The 13255-nt window shown below is 31.7% G+C and overlaps 1 protein-coding gene across 1 annotated transcript; it reads right to left on the bottom strand.

Moving 5' to 3' along the window:
- Window positions 1-1697: 1697 nt before the first annotated feature.
- MFP2 (multifunctional protein 2) lies at window positions 1698-7161 on the bottom strand. Its single transcript, XM_011073135.3, has 18 exons — window positions 6864-7161; window positions 6010-6081; window positions 5857-5922; window positions 5721-5777; window positions 5526-5593; window positions 5373-5454; window positions 5092-5147; window positions 4675-4977; window positions 4507-4593; window positions 3775-3949; window positions 3558-3679; window positions 3300-3463; window positions 2966-3220; window positions 2728-2849; window positions 2501-2622; window positions 2256-2404; window positions 2037-2175; window positions 1698-1957 (listed from the first exon to the last, which is right to left on the bottom strand). Exons 1-18 carry the CDS (start codon window positions 6961-6963, stop codon window positions 1922-1924), a joined length of 2175 nt encoding a protein of 724 aa, XP_011071437.1. The 5' UTR covers window positions 6964-7161; the 3' UTR covers window positions 1698-1921.
- Between the last annotated feature and the right edge of the window lie 6094 nt (window positions 7162-13255).

The following is a 13255-nucleotide window of genomic DNA, read 5'->3' as shown; positions in this document are numbered from 1 at the left end:
GGTGTTAAGGGGTTTGAGGATTATTCAATAGAATGGAATTCTTTCGGGGTGATTTGAATAAGATAAGACTCTACCCATTGCCGATACCAACCCAACTCGATATGACTTGATGGGTTGTGGTAGTAGTGAATACAATCTTCATCTTCTTCCATACCTCAGATGCTATGTTTCAATTTTCGATTCTAGTATTGAGCGAAAGGTTACACCTAGAGGTAGTGTCCATATCTCAAGTATGAGAAAGTTATGACAAAAGGCTCATTTCTTGTTCAACCATTCACCATTTAAGAAGCTAACAAAATTTTTATATTTTGTTAAACTCAGTCTGAAATGAGGATATGCAATTGTGATAATTCATCAAATTGATCCAGTTGTATGCCACATCATCCGTATTTCATGCAAACAGGAATAGAACCTACCACATTTAGTAGAAAAATCGTTTATCCAGTTGTATGCCAAATCGTCCTTATTAAAGTGTAATTAATATTCTTTGAGGCCTTGTTTACTAAGGTCCGTTCGGCTCGATTTGAATCCCACGCATGTAGGTGGGATTCTTATTTGAACGGTCCAATGATTGTGGCAAATTAAAATATTCAAATAAGCAAATGAATGCTTACATAACGTGGGACAAGACGTTTTGTCTTATTTCTAGCAAATAAGTAAAATTACTTTATTATCCTTATGAGCAGATGTGCTTATTAATATAGGTTCCATTCATCGCTGTACTATTATAAAAGAAAATTCATTGATCGTACCAGTTTTCTATTGTCTCATTTTACCTTTTCATTCATTTTATTCTTTCAAAAAATTACTCATAAATATTTTTTTAATTATTTTATAATTATATTTTTTTTTCCTCTCAACCCACTACTCGATTTTTCTCTCCCATGTTTTTTGCCCTCATAAACTTTCATAATTCTAATAAACAGCTTAACAAAATTCCTACCAATGCAAACGGCAATCCATATTCCATCCCAATACCAACTGATAAACCAGGCCGGAAAGTATTTAGCTACCATAGAACGATTAGATAAATCCGGAAAACATACACTATGTTTGGATTCATGTTTTTTTATTTTTTGAAATAAGATAAAACACACCCAATATTTATTTTTATATTTTAACACCCTATCTGTGTGTCTTTTTTATTTTTCAACTTTCTATATATGTTATATATAAACTTATATATATAATATAAAACAGACATGATTTAACAATAAACAGTAATTTTTATTTTTCAAAAATACAATATTAAACATATGATATTTATATATAAAAAATATGATTTGACAATGAACAGTAACTTTTTTCTCCTAAATCCCAATATTAAACCTACACCACTTATTTTAAAATAGTTTAAATTCCTTCAAAACACAAATCCAAACATACCATCTATTTTCAACACACACTTACTTATCTCTATTTTGCTTTCTGTATCTCCACAATACAAAACAAAACACTTTTAAAAACACAAATCCAAACATTATGTTACGATAATCTTTTTGAGTATCTTTCATTATTTAACTACACTTTTTACAAATCACATAAGAAAACAAAACGGGCGCATATCATCGTCGTTTTGATATGACAACATTGTATAACATACAAGTGAAATAAAAGATCCAACATGGGGAAGACAAAGTACCAAAAGATGAATATGATCGAAAGAGTCTGAACTGCAGTTTCATCGAGAGAATTGCTAGTAAATAAAACTGGGAATAATGCATTTAAGAAAACTTGTTCTCACTACATATAAAAGTTTGTTCTCAATTCTTGCAGTTACATTATTACTCTCCTTCATATTCCCATTATTCTGCTCCCCACTAACCCTCTCAAACATGGGATCAACATAGAAGCATATAACGAAGAAATTGCAGCAACGATGGGAGACGAGATACGGCAACCAGCAAACTGGGTATCCGCCTTATAACCGGGACTTTGCCGGATCTGTCATTAAACTCTATATGAACAGAAATAATGTACATCAGCATACAATCACTGGCTTGAATGGAGTGCAGAATAGAGTTATAGAATCTCACCAGAGGAGCACCCTTTGCGGCTCGTTCGGCCAAATACGAGCAGGGCTTGAAGAATCCTCCGTAAGACTTTGACCACTCTTCCAGTCGTGCACAAATGTATTTCGATCCCAGAGTGTCGGCCCAGAAAATGATACCTCCCCTGGTTAATGTGTTAAAAGATTACGTAAATATGGTTCTGTGTTTGAGGAGTTGTTTCCCCAAATGATACAGTGAACGAACCTGTAAGGAGGAAACCCCATTCCCATGACAGCTGATATGTCGAGATCAGCAGCTTTTACGGCAATGCCCTCAGCAAGTACTCGGCATGCCTCGTTCACAACTGGAAAGAATATCATCTCCACGATATCCTTATTTGACATTTTCGTTAACTGAACACAAGCTCATCCACAACAAAATTAGATGACTATAAACACACACACACGCACGTGCACGACTTAATTCATGATGTAAGATGTGGGGGTAACCTTAGGGTCGATGGTAACACCGGAAAGCTCTCTGGCCTTCTCAATGTATCTTTTTATTTCCGGATCAGGGCTCGCCTTGCGCTTCTCGTCGTAGACATAGAACCCCTTGCGAGTAGTTTCGCCTAAAGCAAGTTGATTTTTGGAATAGACAGCATTTTTGCTCGTTAAAACTTGAAATGAAATAACTTTAGCTGGAAATAAGTTTTTATATTAGAAGAGAGATTTACCTGCTCTCTTGTCCTCTTGCATGAGCGGTATCAGCATCGACTTGTAAGTTCTTTCTGGGAAATTCAGAACAAATTGTCCCCCAGTAGCAATTGCAACACCAAAACCAACAAGGTCGCACAATCTAATAACATGTAATGAAACAATCAATCATGATGCTTAAAATTCAATTATTTACGTATTAAAAGCCACAAAGGTGATTTGGAGTGCTCTAGGTCTGTTTGTACATTAGAAGTCTACCTGAATGGACCCATAGGCATCCCGAAATTGGTAATCGCACGATCAATCTGATAAACATCTGTACCACGTTCGACGAGCAGAAGAGCAGCTTGAGTGTAAGGGAAGAACATTCTGTTGACGGCAAAGCCCGTGCAATTTCCAACTACAACAGGCGTCTTCTTTATTTTCTTCCCAACATCCAATAAGTCTACAATTACTTGAGGAGAAGTCTTCTGAGTGCGGACAATTTCTAAAAGCGGCATCACGTGAGCCGGACTGCAATAGTTATAAAACAAGATTTACATCCCATGATATATGCAAGGGCGGAAACTTGAAGATCCCTTCAACTTTTTACCTGAAAAAATGTGCTCCAATAATACGATCCTGAGACCTCGTTTTCTCTCCAATCAAATTGAGGTCAATAGTAGAAGTGTTACTACCAAGAATGCAGTGTGGAGGACAGAATTTCTCAAGATCCGAGAATATTTGCTGCTTCAAGGATACATTCTCAATCACCGCCTACTCACAAGTCAGGAACGAGTATCAATGAAGAGTTCACCTAAAAACAGCAGAGATTCGGGACAGATACAAATTGATATATACTTCAATGTACCTCAATAACCATGTCTACATCTCTAAAGCTTTCATAATCGAGAACACCTTTGAGCAAAGAAAGAGTCTTTTCGAACTTCTCTTGGCTCATTTGCCCTTTCTTGACACGGCTTTGCAGATTTCCTGATAGACATAAATACAAGTCAAAATGGAGATATACAGATACTTAATTAGCATGGTTGGTAATGTCAAGACAAGAAATTGGCCAGCAGACTCACCTTTTACTCTACCAATCCCAGCTTGCAAGAACTTATCATTGACTTCTTTCAGGATAACTTGGTAATTTGAAAGAATCAATGCCGTTGCTATTCCAGAGCCCATAAGCCCTCCACCAAGTATAGCAACCTTCTTGATGCTCCTTGGTTTCAACCCTAGATCAGTGACACCTGGTACCTGTTCACAAGTAGAGAGAAAGGCCCCAGTAAATTCATAGCTTCAGGTCGAAAACAATAAGCGATCAGAGGATCAAAGAAGATATTTTGGGAAGATTTACAAAGAGACAATCATTCACCAACAACATACTTGCATCGTCCAAAATTCCTACTCTACTAATGTTAATCTGAAAGGATCACTTTAAGTGATGAAACTCAAAAAGTAACTAGCATAAATTCATAATCACATATTAACCAGTTCTGGAAGCTTAAAAGAAAGTAATGTAGAAAAAAACGCGGGTCTATATCCAGAATTATAATCCCAATATCTCGTCATGCTAGACATGGAACATACAGAGCATGCAGATACCAGCTTGTGATCTGAACTCTATAAATGATACACTAACCCTTATGAACATCATCAAAAGGCTTGCAATCATATAAAAAACAGTTCAGACAAGGAGTGAGAGCTGGAAATTGTTCTTAATTTAATAATAGAACATTTATTTCATGGTTATAGTTTAGATCCTTCTAAATGCATTGAAATTGATGCTGAAAAAGAATGGAACTTCTCTCAACCTTTGTGGTGCCACGCTGGGCGAAGAAAATATGAACCAAGCTCTTGCAAGTATCTGATTCCAGGAGGGCTTGAAATGCTTCAGCTTCCTGATAAAAGTAGATATTCACATATCTTAGAAAGATTCTAGCAACACGAGTTCAAGAGTATAGCATCGGAACAGAAGATACCTTCCAGAGACCAGCACGAGCACCAGAAACAATACCCTCCTCGATAACATCAATGCAAACTAATGGATGCTTGAGGTTTGGAGCCCGTTTGCGGGTCTGAGCTCGAGCAAATTTTAGTATTTCCCTTGCTTCGCCTAGAGGTTCTAACTTGTCAGTTTTGTAAAAAGTGATAACCCAAGGTCTTCTCCGCTCCAAAATATCAAGAGCCCATTGACGAGCAGTATTCACCAATTCATTTGGTGAAGCAAGAGCATCCACAAGGCCTAAATTTAAGGCCTCCTCCCCTTTCACAGGCTTTGATGTCTATGCAAGAAAGAGAAACACAAAATATAAATAGATCGTAGATGCGAAACAGAAAAAGGTCAAGCTTGCAAATTGGAAATACTAGACCAGTTCATACACAAATTCGAAGCTTACCAGCATCATTTCAAGGGCCTTAGCTATACCTACGAGGCGTGGAAGTGCCTGTGTTCCTGAAACAAATAACAACTGTAACATTCTACTAAAAACTGCTCCAGTAAGCTTTAGCTACAACTCACAAATTGTAGAAAGTCAAAATGACAACACCAGACATCAACTAAACTTGGCTACTCATTGGCCCACTGTACCCCACAAGAGCTCTTCTTTAATTGTTGCGTTTATTGGAAATTGAAAGTTGTATTCAGCAGATTTTATCAAGTTAGTGAGTTATAGCATACCTCCAAATCCAGGAATTATCCCAAGCTGCAGCTCAGGTAATCCTAATTGAGCAGTGGGGGTAGATATACGTGCATGACAGGCCTGAATCAAGAAATAAAAGTCATCTCACGAATAAGAAAAGTGTTTCAACGGAAACAGATGGTAGAACTTACCATTGCAACCTCTAATCCTCCACCCAGGGCAAGACCATCAACGGCAGCCACAAAGGGCTTTTTTGCAGCTGAAAACAACGTATCCCGTGAATTGAACAAAAATGATGATTAACACAAAACCAAAATAAGAAAAGACCCTGTTTGATGGAAAACATTTCCAGACTTTGAAAGGAGAAGAAAATCTCAACAACATACCTGCCACAACATCATTGAGAATCTCCACAGATACAAAACCAGGCTTTGGAGCTTGGACTGTGATCAAACAGGGCACTAGCTCAGACATAATTCTTAAGCAACAAATTGAGAAAATGACTCAAACAGTACAACGTACCACTTTTGTCTTGAATTTTCCCAAATGCACTAATATCAAAACCACCAGAAAACTTTCCTTGTGCACCTGCTCAACATGAAAAGCAAACCCCTCATACATCACCCATCCCAAGTGTTCAATGAGGCAATGCCTAAATAGTTTATTTCTGTTTACCTGTGATAACAACTGCCTTCACATCATCTCTTCTCAATGCCTGCTCACAGGTTTCTTTTAAGCTGTTCAACACTGAATACAGAACAAATCAAAGGCGTAAGTGTTTGCTCGAAAGGCTCAGATCAATCATCCATCAATTTACCTCACAGAGCCTAAGTTACTTCACAACTAAATTGTCAACATCAATTATCAAGCATGCCTTTGTCTTGAAGAAATTTTTCGCGACCATCAACTTTATTACACTAGTAACACTTCAACCGATTCCTCTTACAGCTAAAACATCCAAAGCATAAACTTTGGCAAACATGTAAAACATACAAGGCGAGCAACGCACTTCTGTAGTAACAATCCACCATACTAACTTCTCCCATGAAAATGCAAACTTGAACCTAAAATTCTTAACCCTAATCATTTCAATAAATTCAAAAAGCAGCTCTTAAACTCCAATCAAGGCATTTGATACCCAAAGCATTAAACAATCTAAAAACACTCTCCAGCTACCTTAAACAAAAACTGGAAAAAGAAAATTACCAAACTTCTTTCTTTCTTTCTGTTTTTTCTGTTTTTTTTTTTTTTTGAGCCCCAAAAGCTAAAGTTTCACACACAAGGTAAAACTTATAAACCCATGATCAATCATAATTAGATCTCCACAATGAAATACATATTCCTTCTGATCCACAAACAAATATTTTTAATAAAAAAAAGAAACAAACATGAATTAACATTACTCACAGAGATGATAAGTAGCAGCACAATTCAGAAAGAACCCATCAAAGAAGAACCAAAATCAAGACTCATAAGACAAAAAAGATCTGAATTTTTCAAAAACAATTCAAACTTTAGAATCAGATTACCATCAAATGAAAGAGAATTGACAGGCGGGTTGATGATGGTGATGATGGCAACCCCATCAGCTCCCACATCAAGAGTCGTCCTTCCCTTTGCGCTGTTCATTTCCCCCCTTTTTTTTTGTTTCCCACTGCTTTCTCCAACACTCTGCTAAAATTACTGATTTTTACTTTCAAGAGAAAAGGGATCTTTCTGGAAAGATGAACGTTGTGGATATTTATTGTGACAAGAATGCAAGGAAGATAGAGGTGTCGTGCCCGGGAGTGTGAACAGTGACGTTGGGGTGCGGTTTGGATTGTTAATCAAGATATAGATAACCTTGTTATATATATATATGCTGTATGTATACATAAATACACCTACTGATTGGTATGTGTGTGTGTATTTGTAATGTTATCCTGATAAACGATAATTATTATTGCCGCTGTGTCTTCTTTCTGCATTGTTCACGGTCGAGGGAAGAAATTGAACACCACGAAATTGCAATTATAAAAAAAATTGAATTTTGAAATTCACATGTTTTGTATTTTCATCTTAAAGCTCTAAATTATTTCTTAAATTAGGGTGTGTGGCACATTCAAATATTAATTTAAAATATAAGTAATATAATTTTTACTTTTTTTAAAATATACATTTTAATTAAATAAATAAAAATATTGAAAAGATAGAAATTGTGAGTATTTAGATAAAGTAGGGAAACAAAAAGAAACGTGAAAATTTCGAGGGAGAGAGATAATTGGGAGTTGAGAAAAGGAAAAAAATAAGGATAAATTGCATAACACCCCCTATATTTTAGTAAAATAGCATGAAATTTTTATATATTAATTTTATAAGCAACAAACCTCTGTATTATTTAAAATACGGTAAAAAAGCCTCTCCCATACAGAAACTATATAGTGTTTGACATTCTCAAATTGCGCATGTGGGCTTCATTTTTTTACCTTTTTGAGAGTTACTCTATGTATGCAAATACCATTTTTACCCCATTTTGATCCTTTATGTATATTTTAATAGATTATATATTATTAATTATTATTTAATCTAAATATATTTTAATAAATTATGTTTATTTATGAAATATATAAATCAAATTCCAAAACACCTGGAAAATATAAAAATTTGAAAATTGTAAATTTAAATTTAAAGTTCATAATACAAAAATATAATATACTTAATTTTATATAATTTATATATTTTTATTTAAATTAATTATGTACTAATATATAATTATATATTTTAATTATTTTATTTCTATTTTATTTTTAAAAAAATAAAATGATTTTTTTTTCCCTCTGCCTCCCCTCACCTCCTGCCGCCATTGATGGCGGTCACCATTCCCATCACCTTCGATCTGGGCAACAGCGGTGGCCTAGACAAGTGTTCGACGGCCATCACCCAATCAATTAAAGTGTTCAAATTTAACTAAGGTAAAATCAATAGGCCAAAATTCACAAAATCACAAATAACAAAATATCACTTACAGCCTAGTTGAGGCCTACTAGCCAAATTGAGCTGGTCCGCCAACTAATTGCGCTCAGAGACATGTTAGCAAGTGATAAGCATACCATGTGGAGTTTCTGGATTAGGTCACACCGACCTCTAACTAGGACATAGATATATATATTTGGATCAATGATATCCCACGTAAATAGCTTACTAAGAGTTTGTCGATATTCATATCATAATCTACTAATTCTCCAATTGTCTCATCCCGTTCCTATAATGGAGATATAATTATTTATTGGTTGTTAAAGACGAACTCATTATGCTGGTTAATTGTTAACTTCTTTTTAAGGTTAGGCAGTACGAGATAGTTTTTATCTGTAGTATTTGTCGTATATTTGTTACACTATTTTATTATTTTAATTTTAATATGAACTAGTTAAAGCATTAGAAAAAATTATTTGTTTAGTCCTTGAAATTTGCTTGCTATTAATTTTAGTTTTTTAAATTTACTCATTTTAATTTTAATCCGGTAACTTTCAAAATTGCTTAATTTTAGTTCTTTGACTCAATTTCGGACAATTTTACCTCTACGCAACTTTTCAAGAGCAATTTTAATCCATATATATTCATTAATTTTGCATTTCGTAACTAATGCTCGCCTAAAATGGTGTAAGAGTTCAGATTTATTGAAAAAATATTTATTTATATTACACTTAAAGTATAATCATCGACTATTAGCCTTTTATCATCAAAACTAATAGATAAAGGACTAAATCTAATATTGTTAAAGATAAAAAATCAAAATAAATTCAAACCAAAGTCATAAGATCAATTTTTTTCCTAATATAAAATTCAAATATAATTGTCCAATCTAATAAAAAAAATAATTTAATAGTAATTTAGTATGACAAATAATAAATATACGTCGGGAGCAATATAAATACATATAATTAATTCAAGCGGTACGTAAATGTTACATTTTATAAAGAAATGAATTTTTTTTCCTATTTTCTAAATACAAAAAAAATTTAGTCGAATTTTTAAAATATCGAGAAGTTTACATAATTTAAATTTTTATTAATATAGGGGGTGAATGCAATTTCTCATAATGGAAGGGGTAAAATGTATTTAACCCTATTTTCTATCTCCTGTATTAGTAGCCCTGGACTATTACAACCAACCTGAAGGATCCATAGTACTTTGCTCATTAATTATTTATGACATTAATTAATTAATTTCATATACCAAAGAGAGTGATATCCACGCGTCCCGAGCGCGTCGCAATTTCCTCTTTGATGTACGGTCACTGATACGTAGGCTTTTTCAATTTATACGGTTTTGTGTTTTGGAGAGCTGCGGACGGTGTTTATGGACCGGTTGTGATTTCCAACGAATTACCATCTGTTTAATACCAAGCGTATTGACGTGTCGTTATATGATTCAAGACGAAAGTTCCCGTTAAGCGGGGGGGCACATGCAAGTGTATTTTAACAATTCTTGGGATAATCTTTTGAATTAATTTTGGAGGTTAGAAGTATGGGAGAAGGTGATATTTCCTATGCGCACGCTTTTCAAGGCTATCTATCATTCCACGTTTACAAATTATATATTAATTATTTTTGGGTAAATTATAATTATTTTTTTAGAATTTAATATAATTAAGAATATCTTTTATTATTTATATTTAATAAAATTATATTATTTTCGAGGTTTGAAATTGTCGATTTGGAGTCAGTTGCACTTTTTTTTTTAAAAAAGAATAAACAAATCGAATGAGATCGATAGAAAAATTATAAAAAAATTATCCATTTAATCCTCAAAAAAATTTAAAAATATTTAAAAAAATAAGTAAGCTCATAATTTATAGTCCATACTCCATAAACTTCGATCAATTTACTACAAAAAAATGTATGCAAATTTATGAAGACTAACAAATTTGACTAATTAATGGACGATCGTTAAAACTAAGTTGATATTCGAATTTTTAAATAATAAGAGAGTATTTATAATTATGTTAAATTTTAGTAAAACTTATTGTAATTTACCATAATTTGTACTATACGTATATTTCTCTAAAAGAACTAATAAAGACATTACATTGGGAAATTAAATGTGCTATTTATTATTGGCAACTAATTTATAGTCTGGCTTTGTTTAGGGTGTGTACAGTTTGGTAAACAGATTGAATCGTACCAATATCGAAAGTTTGGTTGGATATTTGGTAATTAATTTTGATAAAATTTCGATATTCAATATGATATGATTTGGTATTTAGTAATTAATTTTGAAAAAAAATTGGTTTGATATTTGATAATTAATTTTGAAAAAATTCGATATTCAGTATGATATGATTTGGTATTTGGTAATTAATTTTGAAAAAATTCGATATTCAGTATGATATAGGTAATTAGTGTTGGTATACATCACTAGGGGTGGCAGATTCGCAAGCCAGCTCGATTTTGAACTCGACTCGAGCTCGCAAAATTCAAGCTCTAGCTCAATTGTGCCTGTTCATGAGCTCGCGAGCTCTTTTTATTTTTTTTTATTTTTTATATATATTTTTATTTTTGAATTTTTTATATATTAAATTTTATATTTTATATTTGATCAATTTTATAATCAAAATTGACCATATATTATAATTATTAATCAATATCATATATTTTATTTTGAATAAAAATAAATTATGGTATTTTTTTTATACATTTAATTTTATACAAAAATAAATTTAATCAGCAACTTAGTAAATTATAATATTTTTTGTAATTAAAATTATTATTTAATATGACATATATAAACTTTATATTATATTTTTAATATATATTTGTAGTACGTTATAATTTTTTTAAATTGACAAGTAATTCACTTATGATTTTTTTATACTATTTTGGAGTTTTATATTATTATCAGGACACATACTATGCATTATGCAATCTATTTATTATTTATAGATTTATGTCAAAATTTAGTGATTCATATGAATTAATCTAAAAATAATGATAATGATAATAATAGTGATGGTTGAACAATTTTAATTATTTTAATTATTATTTTATTATATATAATGAGATCAAAAAATTTAATTAATAATTACGATATCTTAAAATCTGGAGACTGGATGTACACCAAATTTATATATATATAAGACCGTGTCCATTAGATCATATCAGACGGTTTGATTTAAAATCACATGGCCTGATTCTACGATATATCGACTTGAATGATTATTCTTATGTTCCGAGTACTATATCTTGACATCCGTATAACTAATAACTCTAAAACTTTATCAAGTGTATTTTTCTGTAAGTTTGGTCATATCTAACGGTCTGATCTGAATTTTGATGGTCCAATTAACCATGTTGTTCAACAATGTAAGATGATAGTTACATCAATGTAATATTAACATTTATAAATATATAAATTTACTGCAAATTGTGAACATATATTAATCTCACCTATAAAATATTTTTATATATTTCAATTGCATTATTTCAGATAATTGATACTTTCCCAATAACTTTAAACTATTCAGAATGATTCTTTTTTTTTTTTTTGTATAATTTACTAATTATATTACTACTAAACTAATCAGTAGTTTATATTTTTATAACAATATTTCGTACTATATTTTGGTATATTTATAATATAGTATACATTATACAATCTATTTTATTACTTATAAATTTATGTAAAAAAATTGGTGATTCCCATTATTTAATCTAATAATAATAATAATAATAATAATAATAATAATAATAATAATAATAATAATATAGCATGTATTATACAATCTATTATTATTACTTATAAAAATATGTAAAATATTGGTGATTTTCATAATTTAATATAATAATAATAATAAATAAATAAATAAATAAATAAAAATCAGTTTGAGCTTGAGCTCGAGCTCAACATATAGGAGTCGAGCTCATCAGTTCGAGCTCGACTTGTTGCACCCTTATATATTATTGTCTTTGTTTTCTTATTCAATTTGGTATTCAGTAAGCTATTTTAAAGTACTCGATTCGATTTACCCAGCCAACGCCCCTAAGTTTGGCCCGTACAAGTGTTTCTATACTTATATTTTAATTTATTTAAAGATATTTGTTGGATGCTTCGTATAAAATAATTCTGTTTTCCTTAAAGGGTAGTGTATCATTCCAATTAAATATAAAGAAACTAGAAATATATATTGTCATAATTTTCAAACTTTACATTTATGCGAGTAAAAAATATTTGAGTTCAATAGGTCACGTTCAAGTCCCGATTGCTTTTAAGTACTTGTACTACAATAAGATTTAGGAAAAGGGAACTCGTGAAACAAAGATGGATACTCGTATGTTTACGTCAGTATAAAAATACTAATTGTCTTAATTTATTAGTTAAGGTTAACATGAAGGTTCCAAAAACAAGTTCGAGGTGGGGTCATGGGTTCTAGCCTCACCAAACGTGTTGGTATTTGTCTCACTTTATGTATATTATTATTAGTACTATGGTGATGTATTCGATTGAATTCAGATATTATTTAGTGTATCGAAATGAGTTATTCAGTAAACGAAAAGATGAGAATGAAAATTGACATAATGACATTATGTGAAAGATGGTAAGAAATACTACAACGAAGAGTGAAGGTTAGGTGAAGTATGCTGAATGGTCCCCCTTCTCACTGATCTCAGAGGAATTGGTTGTAGGAAGGGTTTGTGAGTGTTTTAGAAAAATACTGTTTTATTAGTTTTTTATTTTAAAAAAATACTTTTGAGATATTTGAGATGTCAACTTCTATTTCTGAAATTGCTATAAAAAATATTTTTAAGCCAAAAGTTAAGAGGTGCTTCTAGCTGTTTTGATTTTTTTCATAAATAAATCCAACTTTTTATTTGGACAACTTTGCCCTCATTTTCATATATAATATAAGGGCAAGATTGTTCAAAAATTTAATTATAAGGGGTAA

This window comes from Sesamum indicum, linkage group LG3, assembly GCF_026168435.1.
Source record: "Sesamum indicum cultivar Baizhima isolate 11 linkage group LG3, ASM2616843v1, whole genome shotgun sequence".
Classification (NCBI taxonomy): domain Eukaryota; kingdom Viridiplantae; phylum Streptophyta; class Magnoliopsida; order Lamiales; family Pedaliaceae; genus Sesamum; species Sesamum indicum.
This window is presented reverse-complemented; position numbering and strand designations above follow the sequence as displayed.

Coding starts and splice junctions, on each gene's coding strand:
- MFP2 (XM_011073135.3), bottom strand. CDS start 6,963: ATGAACAGCGCAAAGGGAAGGACGACTCTTGATGTGGGAGCTGATGGG. Junction 5,455..5,525: donor GAGGATTAGAGGTTGCAATG/GTAAGTTCTACC, acceptor TTCTTGATTCAG/GCCTGTCATGCACGTATATC. Junction 3,464..3,557: donor ATGTAGACATGGTTATTGAG/GTACATTGAAGT, acceptor ACTTGTGAGTAG/GCGGTGATTGAGAATGTATC.